The sequence below is a fragment of the Leptodactylus fuscus genome, chromosome 5, assembly GCF_031893055.1.
Source record: "Leptodactylus fuscus isolate aLepFus1 chromosome 5, aLepFus1.hap2, whole genome shotgun sequence".
Taxonomy (NCBI): domain Eukaryota; kingdom Metazoa; phylum Chordata; class Amphibia; order Anura; family Leptodactylidae; genus Leptodactylus; species Leptodactylus fuscus.
This window is the reverse complement of record NC_134269.1, coordinates 45,977,293-45,992,880: the sequence shown is the minus strand read 5'-3', so window position 1 is coordinate 45,992,880 and position 15,588 is coordinate 45,977,293. Positions and strand designations below refer to the sequence as shown.

Sequence of the window (15,588 nt, the reverse complement as noted above, 5' to 3'; positions counted from 1 at the left end):
TCTGCCTATGCGGCACTTGCAGAAGTTTTAAACTACATCTCCGATGTTTACTTGTGTTGACTGGTGCTGGTGTACACGATTGGCTTCAACTGTGGCACAAGACCAATAGTAGAAAGTAGAGATGAGCGAACAGTAAAATGTTCTAGGTTCGATATTCGTTTCGAGTAGCCCCTCAATATTCAACTAATCGAATCGAATATTGAACCATATTATAGCCTATGGGGGGAAAATGCTCGTTTCAGGGGTAGGCAACGTTCAATCAAATTATACTTACCAAGTCCACAAGTGAGGGTCGGGCTGGATCCTTTGTGCAGTCTTCTCCTTGCAGGGTCCCCGCGTTATAAGCGGATATGCGCAGTCGGCTCTGCCCAGACCCGATGCCTGGCAGAGTGAATGAAGAGCCGGAAGACGCCGCGGGGAAGCTGCACAGAGAAGACTTCTAAAGGTAGGAGAAGAACCAGCGTTGATTGGCCGACTGTATAGCATTCGGCCAATCAATGCTGGTTCTGCATTGAACTTTTACATTCGAACAGCGAGTGGTACTCGATCGAGTACGTGTATTTCGAATACCGTAGTATCCGATCGAACACCTACTCGATCTAGTACTACTCGCTCATCTCTAGTAGACAGGTACTGTATATGGACACCATCTCCTGTCTCTATGCGTGTGTTCTACAATACATTACAAGTTCCATACATTTAGTCCTGACTGCTGGATTTCTGGTCCAGCCATTCCTGTGCCATTGCTCCGTCCATGAGCTGACATCTACCTTCTTGGCTGTAGCTGCCACCTATGAGTGATACTTTGGAAAATGGAGAGATGATACTGGCTGAGAGTCACATGATCACTGCCGCACATAGAAAAAAAGCACTTTGTAGGTAATAAAATGCATTTTAGAAGGTGGTAATGAGTATGTGCCAACAAGAACATAAGTGATATATTGAATACAGATGTACTGAGTAGTCATAATTAATTTATGCACAAACCATTCTCCGGGGCAGCGAGAAAAAAAGAGTCAAGCAGCGTGCACATTTGTGGAAGAATGCAGTGGCATATCTAAGTGACATAGATAAGTAACTGAGCTCTATACCTCATAATTCATAGCCGCTTGGGACAAAGAATGGGTGAAATGTGGCAACAACAACAACCAATCTTTATGTATTCCACACTCCATGCATTGTTAAAAAGGTTAGATGGAAAATTCCAAATATCTATTTACCAAGCCATAAAAATCCCAAATGTTACAAAACATCTTTGCATGACATTAAATACTTGAAATCATTAAATGTATAATTCACAGCCTAAACATAAACCCTATAACCATCCCAAGATGACAAAAAACTAATTCATGGCAGCCTCGGTTAAGAAGCATCACAGATCGGTGGCAGAGAGTAGTCGATGCCATTTATTTTCTTTTTCCATCTGTGTGGCTCTTTGTGATAATTAATAGAGAAGATCAGTCATGTTCGTCTAGAGCCGTGCTTCATCACAAGCTGCCTCACTAAGGCTATTACTAATTTATTGTTTCGAGGACCATTTGTTATACTATGAATCACATGTGTTATTAGACCTATATTGCTTACCGTTAGCTGGACCGCTTGGGCCAGTTTGTTGTGGACGTGCTGAAATGGGCATACGTATATGTGATTAATCCTCTGATCAAAGCATAAAGGTGGTGGTGGTGGGTAATATGTATTACAATATATTTGTTATCTCATGTATACCCCTTTGGGGTAAGTCATATAAAATTAAACATTTATAATGCCCTTACCAAGAGCCTTGTAGGGAGTTTGTGGAGTAGGGGAGTTAGTGGCTGCCATACAGGCGCACATCCCCAACACCCACAAGGCTCTGTTATTTTACAGTAAGCCAATTTACCTATCAGTACATACATACATACATACATGACATACATAGGGAGAACATACAGACTCCATGCAGATGTTGCCCTTGGTCAGATCCGAACCCAGGACCCCATCGCTGCCCCTCAAGTAATGTAATTTTCTTTATTTAATTCTATATACCGTATTTTCCGGCATATAACACGACTGGGCGTATAAGATGACCCTCAACTTTTCCAGTTAAAATATAGAGTTTGGGATATACTCGCCGCATAAGACTACCTCTTATGTGGGATACCTCTTCTTAATGCACATTTACCCCTTGGCATACTCTTCAATGCTTTTTTATTTGCTTTCCAGTCCTGAACCATCTTTTCTGTAAAGGAGGGTTCACACTACCGCTGCTGTCCACCCTGGGGTTTCCATCCTAAACCCCAGGGAAACTGAACAGGCGGTGGCTTGCCAGTGGTCTGCTTTACAACCCATTCATTTGAATGGGTTATAAAGCAAACCGCCGGTGTCCACATGCGGCCTCTCCGCCTGGATAACATTTTTTTTGCACTGACAATCTGACGGGGCCAGAGTTACCATAGATATACCATTTTGGGGAATGTCTATTGCTTAGATCACTTTTTTTTTTTTAATCAGAGGTGAAACTGTGAAAAAAAAGGGGGTTTGGCACTTTTGATTTTGATGTTCACCGTACAGGAAAAATATTTTATAAGTAGTCCAGGCATTTTCGGACATAGGGGTAACTAATATTTGTATGTATCACAGTAGTTTTCTACTTTTATATGTAAGGAAAGGATGTGATTTAGAACTTTTTTCATTTTTTTTTAATCTATTTTTATTAGCCCCCACCTAGGTGGCTTGAACCTGCAATCATTTGATTACATGTCCTCATAGATGGCAATACAAGCATATTGCCGTCTATGGGAGATTTTGTACATTACTATCGCAGCTGGTCATAGACTAGCCGCGATAGTAATTTCGCTATGACAGGACTGGGAGCCTTCATTAGGCTCCCGGCTGTCACCGGAACAGGTCGGCTCGTGCAAACTTGCCACGCAGGAGCCGGCCTGCAACTTTAAAGATATGGGGCCACTTTGTGGACGGGAGTGGGGTTAAGTTTTAATGCCTGGAATCAGAGTACATTCTGATTGCAGGCATTAGCATTGGGCCTCCGCGTATAGCAGAGACCTAGTTGCTATGACTACCGCTCTGCAGAAGAGCGGTCGCCATTAGCTTTGCATACCTGGCAGATACCGTGGAGGCCGGGGCTGCAGCATCTCTCCACTCCTGCCTCTGCAGGAAGCCAACGGCGTCAGGAAGGTTGCGATCCCGCTCCTCCAACCCCTGCCACCCCCGTATACCCGGCGTATAAGACAACCTCCAACTTTTCAGAAAAGTTTTGGGGGTTAAAAAGTCGTCTTATACACCGGAAAATACGGTACTTAATGTTATTTTTTTGTTGGTCCATCATAGACCTAATATTAGCATGCAGCTTATTTCTTTTTTTATGTAGATTGTAAGCCCCATATAGGGATCACAACACACATATTTTTTTCCTCTATCAGTATGACTATGGAGTGTGGGAGGAAATCCACACAAACACGGGAGAACATACAAACTCCTTGCAGATGTTGTTCTTGCTGGGATTTGAACCCAGGACAACAACGTTTCAGGGCTGCAGTGCTAACCACTGAGCCACCGTGTTGCCCGCGAGTACACAGCTTATTTCTGTGAGTTGTTAGGGACAACAATATATATATATTTCATGTACAATTAATTTTAAGCTAACACTTGTTTTATAATATAAATTTTTGTGTTTATCCTATTAAGGGTGTTTGTGACAATAATAATAATAATAATAATAATAATAATAATATCAAAAATTATTATTATCATCATTATTATTACATTGGAACATACAAACTCCTTACAGGTGTTGTTCCTAATGGGATTTGAGCCCAGGACTCCAGCACTGCAAGGCTGCAGTGCTAACAACTGAGCAACCATGTTGCCCCGTTCGGTATAGCTTTCTTATGTATGTCAGTATTTTATGCCTTTACATAGAAATGTTCATCCTCTGACACTTTTATAAGGACTTCTCTGTATTATCACAACCACAGCAATAATTTCTTTTTCAATAACATGTAAAAGGTCTCCATGTACCATTCCTCTAACCACTGTGACACTGAACTGGTTAACTGTCAAGATTGACTCTAATCTCCACAATTGCATCAAGAGTGTGGCCATATATTATATTAGTCCTCCAAGATTTGTTGGTGCACAGTGGCAATGCCCATATGAGCACCTTGATTAAATAGTATGACAAGGCACCTAATACTATTCATAGGAGGGGGGGTATTTGTGATGCACAAACCTGTAGTTACTGTCATGTGAAATAAGCTGGACTGTAATGTCAGACACAACCTATCCATGGTATGGGGGCATTATTTCTCAGATAACCCATTTCATGGGGCGGGTACATTACCTAGCATCTTAAATTATTTGCATCTTTTTTCAGAACTGAACCAAGTTGCGCCAAATATACGTAACCCTAAGTGGAGCATTGACATTGTAAGTGTATGCAGAAACAGATGACGAGAAATACTATACCAGGAGAAAAAAAAACTCTCAACTGCAGATTAAAACATCAAATTTCCATTTCTTTTTCTCCACAACACTTTCTCAAGGAGTGATGGGTTTTCCCGGCTGGGCTGTGAAGTAGAATAACCTGCGTCTCACAAATAATGAATTGTTTTGGAGCCGATAAATTGGTTTCCATGAAATAACAAGTGTCTTGTGTTGAGATTGTGTTTTCTTGCATTATAAATGTTCTTAAAAGTTCACATCAACAAGTTAAATGTTCAAAGGGAAACCAAATTGTTCTTCTAGTGCCGGAGCCAGGGCTTTTAGTGTGACTGAATAAATGACTGTCATGGTAACGATAGAAAACCTGCATTTTTCCAAAGAGCCCATTAAGCCTTCCCATCCATATCTCGGCTGCAGTGTCAGCTACTTATGCAGGGAGAGGCTCATATCTTTATTTTCCGAGCTTCTGCGCAGACTATAACCTGTTCTAAACTGATAAATTTAAGAGATGTGTACAGAGGGGTTGCCTACGCTCTTCCGCGAAATCATGCTCTTGTGAAATCCAGTCCTCCCCAAGTGTATGATAAAAAGTAAGAACCTAAGAAACAGTATAAAGTTGTATATGGAGTGCTTCTCCATGCCACCAAACCTCTGGGGTCTAGCTGATATTGCCTGTAGGATTGAACCTTTGCAGATAAGTGACTGTGTAATACAAAGTCACACCAAGGTCTCCAAAACGAGACTTGATCTATATTGTAGATTTCCAATCAGGCCCTGTCCATTACGAACAACTAATTGGACATATGGATATGGATTGTCTTTAGGAACATTGTCTTTATTGCTTTCAGGGAATATTGGTTTTGGAGTTCGAGCAGGGATATGAAGTCTTAAAGGCAATGGTCCCATCTGAAAACTATACAAATTAATCCTACTCTGTATTCATAAGAAGCAAGAACTTCAAATAGCTGTCTACAGAAGTCTTGGTTTGGTTGAGATGCTTAGTCATGGTTCAAGACACTCTAATGAGTTGGACATTGAGTTACAGGATAACCATCCATAAATGCTACTAGAGAGTTTATCCTTCTAGAGTAGAGCCTCCAGTATTCCCTAAGAACTCCATCAAAGCCATCTCACTCAACCAACCAGTAGAGCCTACAGGGAAGCCAAGGATCTTAGCAAGGAGTCCAAATCTCTGGATCACATTTAGTGCATTGAATGTGGGTTGGGATTTGCTGGTAGTCCCCAAAATACGATCAAGTCTACTAGTGAAGACAGGTTGGAGGAGAGCTTGCGGCGTTATCTTCAAGAGACGACCGATTTAACACATAAAAGATGCCTGACTATTACATAATGTTATGCCTTCTATGTATAGTGATGGTAATAAAGTAAAATATAAAAAGAAAAAAAAAGCCCTTACCTGAAGTTAAAGAGGACCTTTCATGTCCTTGGGCATAAGCGGTTTTATACACCTCTAGAAAGCCAATAGTGCTCTGAATTCAGCACACTGTCGGCTTTCCCATTATGCGCCCTGAGTGAAGATCTATTTGTGCATTTACCAATAGCTCTTGACTGTCAGAAGGGCATTCCTAACAGCCTAACTGGAAACACCCCTCCTTACAGTACTGTGTGTAGCGCTATACTGTCAGAGGGGATGTTCTTCACCGCCCAGGGATGACGCTGAGCCGTGAGGAATGCCCCCCCCCCCACAGTATTAGTCTATGGACAAGTACTGTCAAGAGGGGGGACCGTTCCTCATGACTCAGCGTCATGGCTGGGTGGTGAGGGACACTCCTTCTGACAGTATAACGCTACACATAGTACTATCAGGAGGGGCGTTCCAGTTAGACTGTCAGGAATGTCCCTCTGACAGTGAAGAGGTATTGGTAAATGCACCAATAGCTCTTCACCCAGGGAACATAACAGGAAAACCGAAAGTGCACTGAATTCAGCACACTGTCGGCTTTCTAGCGGTATATAAAACCGCATATGTCCAAGGACATGAAAGGTCCTCTTTAACTACAAGAAACCTGACATTGGGGGCCAGTAAAAGTATCATGATTGACCGTGTTATAACTTGCGCAAGAGAACAGACCAAATACCTATCTGTGAACAAGAAGTCTAGTGCCTATGAATCTCCAAATCAGTAGAACATTACAAGGAATGGTAAACCAATAGTAATTCATTGTTATGTCTATGGAGGACTATGGTTGTTACTGTGACAGAGCAGCACAACAAAAAAGTGTCTAAAAAATTCAATAGGTTAAATAACAATCTGTAATCCCATATAAATCATTGTTGTATTCTCCCAGGCCTTTTCTCTTGGTTGGACCAAGATATGTCCAGATATACATTTGTCACAATATCTGGTATGGGAAGTTGTATTATATAGTGAAATCCTATCTGTGTCTATGTGTTGCTACCCATTTTGTGAATTGCCATTATATTGTATTGAATTATTATTATTATTATTATTATTATTATTATTTTTTTTTTTTTTTTTGGAAATTGAATTCTTAAAGAGGACCTTTCACCATTTGGGGCACATATGGTTTAATACACCACTAGAAAGCCGACAGTGCGCTGAATTCCTTTTCTGTGCCCCCGGTGAAGAGCTATAGGTGTCGGTACTGTAGCTCTTCATTGTCAGAAGGACGTTTCAGTCAGTCAAGAACGCCCTTCCTCACAGCAGTGTCTATAGCGCTGTGCTGTTAGAGGGGGCGATCCTTACCTCCCAGCCATGACGCTGAGCGGTGAGGAATGCCCCCCTCCAGTACTCGTCTATGGACGAGTACTGTGAGGAGAGAGAGGGGGGCATTCCTCACTGCTCTCACAGTACAGCGCTATAGACACTGCTGTGAGGAAGGGCATTCCTGACTGACGCCCTTATGATGGTGAAGAGCTACGGCACCGGAACTAATAGCTCTTCACCGGGGCACAGAAAGGGGAAGCTGATGAAAGGTCCTCTTTAAAGGGTTTTACCTATTTCAGAAAATTGTGGCTGAAATGGAAACTGGTCACAAGTCCTAACCACTAGGATGGGACTTACGGAAACATTTCAGTGATGTGGCTTCATTGGTTCCATAACCCTAATAGAAATGAATGGTCAATACCCTGTTTCATTCACTGTGGAGGTGGAAATAGTGTGACTCAGCTGTGCTATGCTGTTACTGTAGCCTCCATTCACCTCGATGGGGGTTACAGAAGCAGCATAGAACAGCGCCACTTACCTGTTTCATTAAATCCCATCCTAATGGTCAGGTCTTTCGTCTAGGTATTCCCATGTGGGCCATCATTGACCAAGATTGGAATAACTCTTTAACCAATTTTGAGGTAAGTTTAAGGATGGACACATATATAAATAAGATCCAGGCTGAACATATTTTCCAAAAATGGAGCATTAATAAAACTAATCTTCAGTTCTTTGGAATTGAAGAACTATGTGTGAGACTCTATCACAGCCTGCACTATAAATATCAACCAACATGATCTCTTCTAAAACCTCATGAAGTCATTTTCTGTTGTCCAGCAGGTGATGGTCCAGAACTGATGATGCCCAGCATGGAAGAAAACACTCTCAAAGTCCTTTTAATGTGGTATGCCTGTTGGTCTGGAATTTTCATTTCTTTAGTTCCAGAAGAAGAAATGTCACAAGCAGTGGGAAATATTTGTGAAGGATTTTAGAAGACTGGAAACATGGTTAAAATTGCTTTACTAAACTTTGTTGGCAAGTATTCATGTAATACTAAAATCTGCCCAATCCTCTAGATCCGGCACCTGCTTTCTAGAGTATTAAATGTTTATTTTAGTTCTTTATAGGATATGTCTTGCACTAGATTCCAAAGGTGGCAATGTATAATAGTAATTCAGCTATGCCCATAGTGGTGAATGCGGTGCTGGTTATACAAGCGCACTGGTGCTCTACTCACAAGAAGGACTTAGGGGTATTTTTGTTCCCTCGTCCTCTCGGTCACTGAGTGATCCCGACATCAGGCCCCTAGCAATCAGACACATATCCCCCGTCCTGTAGATAGGGAATAAGCGCCTGCAACAGGACAACTCCTTTACATATGTGATATGATTATATTAAAGGGTCTCTATCAGCAAAAATTTTGATGTATGAGCCGCACATATGCATGAATAACCTTTAAAAAGGCTATTCAGGCACCGCTAATCTTATTTTAAATCCCCCGTCCGTTTTAAAATAAAACTATAAAAACATATATGTAAATCATACCTTTGCATGCCCGGGGGGCGGTCGTGCACAATCCGACGTCATCTTCTGGCACGCCTACCTCTTCTTTCTTCTTCTTTCGGCGACGCCCTCCGGTCCTGGTTCTTCCCGGCTTCATCTTTAACTTCTTCCGGCAGTTCAAATGCAACTGGTTAAAATCTGGCGCGTGCGCAGTAGTGCTCCCTCCGGAGCTACTGCACACACTCCGGCGCCATTTTTCTCAATGGCAGTGCCACCGGAGTGTGTGCAATAGCTCCGGAGGGAGCGCTACTGCAAACGTGCTGGATTTCAACCGATCAGATTTGAACCGCCGAAAGAAGATGAAGATGAAGCCGGGGAAGAGTCAGGACCGGAGGGTGTCACCGAAAGAAGAAGAAAGAAGAGGTAGGCGTGCCAGAAGATGACATCGGTGCACGTTCAGTTATGATTTACCTATATGTTTTTATTGTTTTATTTTAAAACGGGACGGGGGTTTAAAATAAGATTAGTGGTGCATATGTGGGGATCATACAGCAAAATTTTGCTAATAGAGCCCCTTTAATTGCTGCGACCTCTTCACTTCTTATAGAGCACAGTGCCATGTATTGTATAGTGGTGGTGTTTGATATTGCAGCTCAGCCCTATTCATTTGAATAGGATGTAGAACTGAATGCAATAGTCCCAGCCAAACCCTATACGTTAAATCTTCAGGTAAACCTTAAAACCCCATTCACATAGCCATGTTATTTAGTACAATGTAATAGACAGCCACAATAAGGCACCTACACAGTCCAGTCATATTAATGTGACCACCGCCTACTTTTGACATCAATGTTAAATAACCAATCGCAGAAGGCATGCGTCATCAGCCATCTGGTTGCACTCATCATTGTGGAAGGCACGATGGATCAACACAAGTATGTATCTATCCTTGCGGACCATGTTCACCCCTACATGCGAATTGCTTTTCCTCAGGATGATGGCATCTACCAGCAGGACAATGCCACGTGTCGTAAGCCTCGCAGTATACGTGCGTGGATCGAGGAGCACCAGGATGAGTTTACCGTACTCCCTTGGCCAGCAAATTCCCCGGACTTGAACCCAATCGAGAATCTGTGGGGCCACCTCGTTCGGGTTGTTCATGCCCTGGATGCTCAACTGCGTAACCTAGCACAGCTGGCCACGGCACTGGGGTTGGCATGGCTCAACATCCCAGTGAACATCATCACAACATCCCCTCTCTTCCTACACGTCTCGCAGTGGTCCGCTCTGCCAAAGGTGGTTATTCTGGATTTTGACAGATGGTCACATTATGGTGACTGGACTGTGTATAAGAAGAGTTTAGGACCACGTTCCATGTCACGCCTTATTAAAGGGGTACAATATTATCCCTATAAAGCTTTAAAGGATAATATTACTGACATACAGGATATGATGAAGCACAATGCTTCAGTACAATGAGCCCCATGGTGACTGAATGTGTTGCCACTGAGTCTACTGCACCTAGATGTGCAATGTGTAAGCGGACTAAACAGATACCGTACAAATGGAATGGAGAAATCAACAATGTATAAGGTATCTTAATACAAATATACTACATGTATAGGATCACACACAACATATGAAATTGTGTTAATGTCATAGGCTACATTGGGGATCCAGCCTTGCTTTACATTATCATAAAGAATGACCCCGCTGACATTATCTTGCAATCGGCACCAGTCATTTCTCAGAGAGAAGCTCCTGTATTCTGTTCTATAGAACATTTACATAAACCATTACTAGCTATTAAATGCATTATTGTACAGTCAAGTCATTTACAAACCTCAGCCGTGGGTATCCCCTCTGGTGGACGACAGTGGAGAACGATCATTCCTTCAATGGGGACTTCTTTTCCTTGAGGGTCTTGTTCGAAATTTTTCCTCAAGTCTGTAGGGAGAAAAGGGCAAAATAACAGCCCTGCTGTGACTGCAATGAGCTTTGTGTTAGACAACAAGACATTTTACACATTTCTTATTCAGCACATACTTACTTTGTATCCAGGGCCGTAGAGGCACTAACAGAAGAAATTGCTGCCTTGGGGACAATGTGCCTTGACTGAACAATGCCAGCCCTGAATATAATATTTTTGTGCTGCTTTAGAGTATCAGACGGAGACGCATGTCTTCAGCGTACTTTATCACACGTACTCAAGGTCAATAGAAAACAAAACCTGCCGCTAAAATTCGACTTTAAAATAGGTTTCATGTACTTGTTCCCCTTTCAACTTCATTTTACTTGAACTGTATTTTAAAGGTATATATAGAGGACCATATTCGTACCTTGGACACCAGTGTTCTGGCATAAAAGATGGGCAAAGTTCTAATTTCTGGTGTAATTACAGCTGAACCATTGTTAGTCTTAAGAATGGCGTACATTCCAATTTCAGCGCACGGGACCTCCTGAGATGCGCCTGAATTATTAAGAGGCCAGAGAGCCTTACTAATTCTGGCACACTTTCTGCCAATGCACAGAATGATTAAAACTGACACATAAAGCCACATAGAACCATTTGGAATATTTGGGTTGAACCCGACTGGAAACAAACCAATTCCCCCATCTCTACTCATTACATTGTAGGAGCTCAATTGAACTGAGACCAGAATCCTATGGGTGTATTTAGTCTCTGAAATACTGAACTGTCGTACATATTTTCCCAGTCTGAATCCTGAGCTAGGACCTGAAATCCAAACATCATACTCACATAGGGTAAAAGGAATCCCTGAATCCAAACAGGACTACTGTCCCCTACCAAAAATATAGTGACCTCCGAGTATAATGATTGGAGGGCTAAAAGAGGTGAGGGAACATAAAATACACAGTTATTTACCTAACCTGGTCTCTGGAAGGCTTTGGGCCTACTTCGTGATGTCCCAGACATCACGTGGGCTGGGCTTGTGACCTTATGCATTGCAAAGCAAGCCCGGCTCACATGAAGTCTCTTCCATCATTGAAGATGGCCAACATCAGCAAGGAGTGTGCTGGAACCCAAGAGAGGTAAGTAACAGTGTTTGTATCCTCCCCTGAGTCTCTGATCATTATACTCTGGGGTCTGAAAATAATACATAATTATTATAATAATTGTTCAGAGATGGTCCACAATGAGGAATAATATTGTGTGCAAGGGCCACTATGGGACATAATACTGTGTGCTGGGGTCACTATATGCCATAATACTGTGTGTAGGGGCCACTATGGGGCATAATACTGTGTGCAGGGACCACTATGGGACATAATACTGTGTGCAGGGGCCACTATGGGGGATAATACTATGTGCAGGGGCCACTATGAGGCATAATAGTTAGAGATGAGCGAACAGTGTTCTATCGAACACATGTTCGATCGGATATCAGGGTGTTCGCCATGTTCGAATCGAATCGAACACCACGTGGTAAAGTGCGCCAAAATTCGATTCCCCTCCCACCTTCCCTGGCGCCTTTTTTGCACCAATAACAGCGCAGGGGAGGTGGGACAGGAACTACGACACTGGGGGCATTGAAAAAAATTGGAAAAAGTCATTGGCTGCCGAAATCAGGTGACCTCCATTTTAGACGAATAGTGGATTTCAAATCCGGGTCATATGAGAATGTGAACTTTGTGACTATGAGACAGGGATAGCTGTACAGGCAGGGATAGCTAGGGATAACCTTTATTTAGGGGGGAATGTTATTAAAAATAACTTTTTGGGGCTCTATCGGGTGTGTAATTGTGATTTTTGTGAGATAAACTTTTTCCCATAGGGATGCATTGGCCAGCGCTGATTGGCCGAATTCCGTACTCTGGCCAATCAGTGCTGGCCAATGCATTCTATTAGCTTGATGAAGCAGAGTGTGCACAAGGGTTCAAGCGCACCCTCGGCTCTGATGTAGCAGAGCCGAGGCTGCACAAGGGTTCAAGCGCACCCTCGGCTCTGATGTAGGAGAGCCGAGGGTGCACTTGAACCCTTGTGCACCCTCAGCTCTGCTACATCAGAGCCGAGGGTGCGCTTGAACCCTTGTGCACACTCTGCTTCATCAAGCTAATAGAATGCATTGGCCAGCGCTGATTGGCCAATGCATTCTATTAGCCCGATGAAGTAGAGCTGAATGTGTGTGCTAAGCACACACATTCAGCACTGCTTCATCACGCCAATACAATGCATTAGCCAGTGCTGATTGGCCAGAGTACGGAATTCGGCCAATCAGCGCTGGCTCTGCTGGAGGAGGCGGAGTCTAAGGTCGGACCTGAATGGAGACTGGTGTGGAGCGATCTTAGACTCCGCCTCCTCCAGCAGAGCCAGCGCTGATTGGTCGAGTTCCGTACTCTGGCCAATCAGCGCTGGCCAATGCATTCTATTAGCCCGATGAAGTAGAGCTGAATGTGTGTGCTTAGCACACACATTCAGCTCTACTTCATCAGGCTAATAGAATACATTGGCCAATCAGCGCTGGCCAATGCATTCTATTAGCTTGATGAAGCAGAGTGTGCACAAGGGTTCAAGCGCACCCTCGGCTCTGATGTAGCAGAGCTGAGGGTGCACAAGGGTTCAAGTGCACCCTCGGCTCTCCTACATCAGAGCCGAGGGTGCGCTTGAACCCTTGTGCAGCCTCGGCTCTGCTACATCAGAGCCGAGGGTGCGCTTGAACCCTTGTGCACACTCTGCTTCATCAAGCTAATAGAATGCATTGGCCAGCACTGATTGGCCAGAGTACGGAATTCGGCCAATCAGCGCTGGCCAATGCATTCTATTAGCCCGATGAAGTAGAGCTGAATGTGTGTGCTAAGCACACACATTCAGCACTGCTTCATCACGCCAATACAATGCATTAGCCAGTGCTGATTGGCCAGAGTACGGAATTCGGCCAATCAGCGCTGGCTCTGCTGGAGGAGGCGGAGTCTAAGGTCGGACCTGAATGGAGACTGGTGTGGAGCGATCTTAGACTCCGCCTCCTCCAGCAGAGCCAGCGCTGATTGGCCGAATTCCGTACTCTGGCCAATCAGCGCTGGCCAATGCATTCTATTAGCCCGATGAAGTAGAGCTGAATGTGTGTGCTAAGCACACACATTCAGCACTGCTTCATCACGCCAATACAATGCATTAGCCAGTGCTGATTGGCCAGAGTACGGAATTCGGCCAATCAGCGCTGGCTCTGCTGGAGGAGGCGGAGTCTAAGATCGCTCCACACCAGTCTCCATTCAGGTCCGACCTTAGACTCCGCCTCCTCCAGCAGAGCCAGCGCTGATTGGCCGAATTCCATACTCTGGCCAATCAGCACTGGTTAATGCATTGTATTGGCGTGATGAAGCAGTGCTGAATGTGTGTGCTTAGCACACACATTCAGCTCTACTTCATCGGGCTAATAGAATGCATTGGCCAGCGCTGATTGGCCAGAGTACGGAATTCGGCCAATCAGCGCTGGCTCTGCTGGAGGAGGCGGAGTCTAAGATCGCTCCACACCAGTCTCCATTCAGGTCCGACCTTAGACTCCGCCTCCTCCAGCAGAGCCAGCGCTGATTGGCCGAATTCCGTACTCTGGCCAATCAGCACTGGCTAATGCATTGTATTGGCTTGATGAAGCAGTGCTGAATGTGTGTGCTTAGCACACACATTCAGCTCTACTTCATCGGGCTAATAGAATGCATTGGCCAATCAGCGCTGGCCAATGCATTCTATTAGCGTGAACTGAGTTTGCACAGGGGTTCTAGTGCACCCTCGGCTCTGCTACATCAGATTGCTACATCTGATGTAGCAGTGCCGAGTGTGCATCAGATGTGTAGTTGAGCAAAACTGACTCAGCACTGCTAAGTCTGCATTCGCATAGGAATGCATTGGCCAGCCTTCGGCCAATCAGCGCTGGCTCTGCCGGAGGAGGCGGAGTCTAAGGTCGGACCTGAATGGAGACTGGTGTGGAGCGATCTTAGACTCCGCCTCCTCCAGCAGAGCCAGCGCTGATTGGTCGAGTTCCGTACTCTGGCCAATCAGCACTGGCCAATGCATTTCTATGCGGAAAAGTTAGCTTGCGAAAATCGCAAACTGACAGGGATTTCCATGAAATAAAGTGACTTTTATGCCCCCAGACATGCTTCCCCTGCTGTCCCAGTGTCATTCAAGGGTGTTGGTATCATTTCCTGGGGTGTCATAGTGGACTTGGTGACCCTCCAGACACGAATTTGGGTTTCCCCCTTAACGAGTTTATGTTCCCCATAGACTATAATGGGGTTCGAAACCCATTCGAACACTCGAACAGTGAGCGGCTGTTCGAATCGAATTTCGAACCTCGAACATTTTAGTGTTCGCTCATCTCTAATAATAGTGTGTGCAGGGGCCCCTATGGGGTATAATACTGTGTGCAGGGGCCACTATGGGGCATAATAGTGTGTGCAGGGGCCCCTATGGGGTATAATACTGTGTGCAGGGGCCACTATGAGGCATAATAGTGTGTGCAGGGGCCCCTATGGGGTATAATACTGTGTTCAGGGGCTACTATGGGGTACAATACTGAGTGCAGGGGCCACTATGTGGCATAATATTGTGTGCAAGGGCCACTCTGGGGCATAATACTGTGTTCGGGGGCCACTATGGGGTACAATACTGTGTGCAGGGGTCACTATGGTGCTTAATACTGTGTGCATGGGCTACTATGGGGCTTAATACAGTATGCAGGGATGACTATGAGGCATAATAGTATGTGCAGGAATCGGGGGGAGGGTCAGTAGGTGTGGGGGGCCATGTCAAATATTTGTCTTGTGGCCCCATCATTTCTAGTTGCGCCACTGCCTATAAGAAACTTATTGGTCAGAGTCCATCTGCTGAGGCCCCCACTAATCACAAGACTGTGGGTCCGCACCCCCAGTTGTGAATGCTGGCTGCTCAATTCAAAGGCAGAAGCACGGGAACCCTATTCTTGAGATCAGTGAAC

At 44.4% G+C, this 15,588-nt stretch overlaps 1 protein-coding gene across 2 annotated transcripts in view; it reads right to left on the bottom strand.

The window, feature by feature from the left end:
- UNC5D (unc-5 netrin receptor D) overlaps positions 1-15,588 on the bottom strand; it is a 562,375-nt gene that overhangs the window by 295,815 nt on the left and 250,972 nt on the right. For both annotated transcript variants that reach the window (XM_075273020.1, XM_075273019.1), the window contains exon 4: positions 10,476-10,579. In XM_075273020.1, coding sequence (XP_075129121.1) covers positions 10,476-10,579 — 104 coding nt within the window. The remainder of the gene's footprint in view (positions 1-10,475; positions 10,580-15,588) is intronic.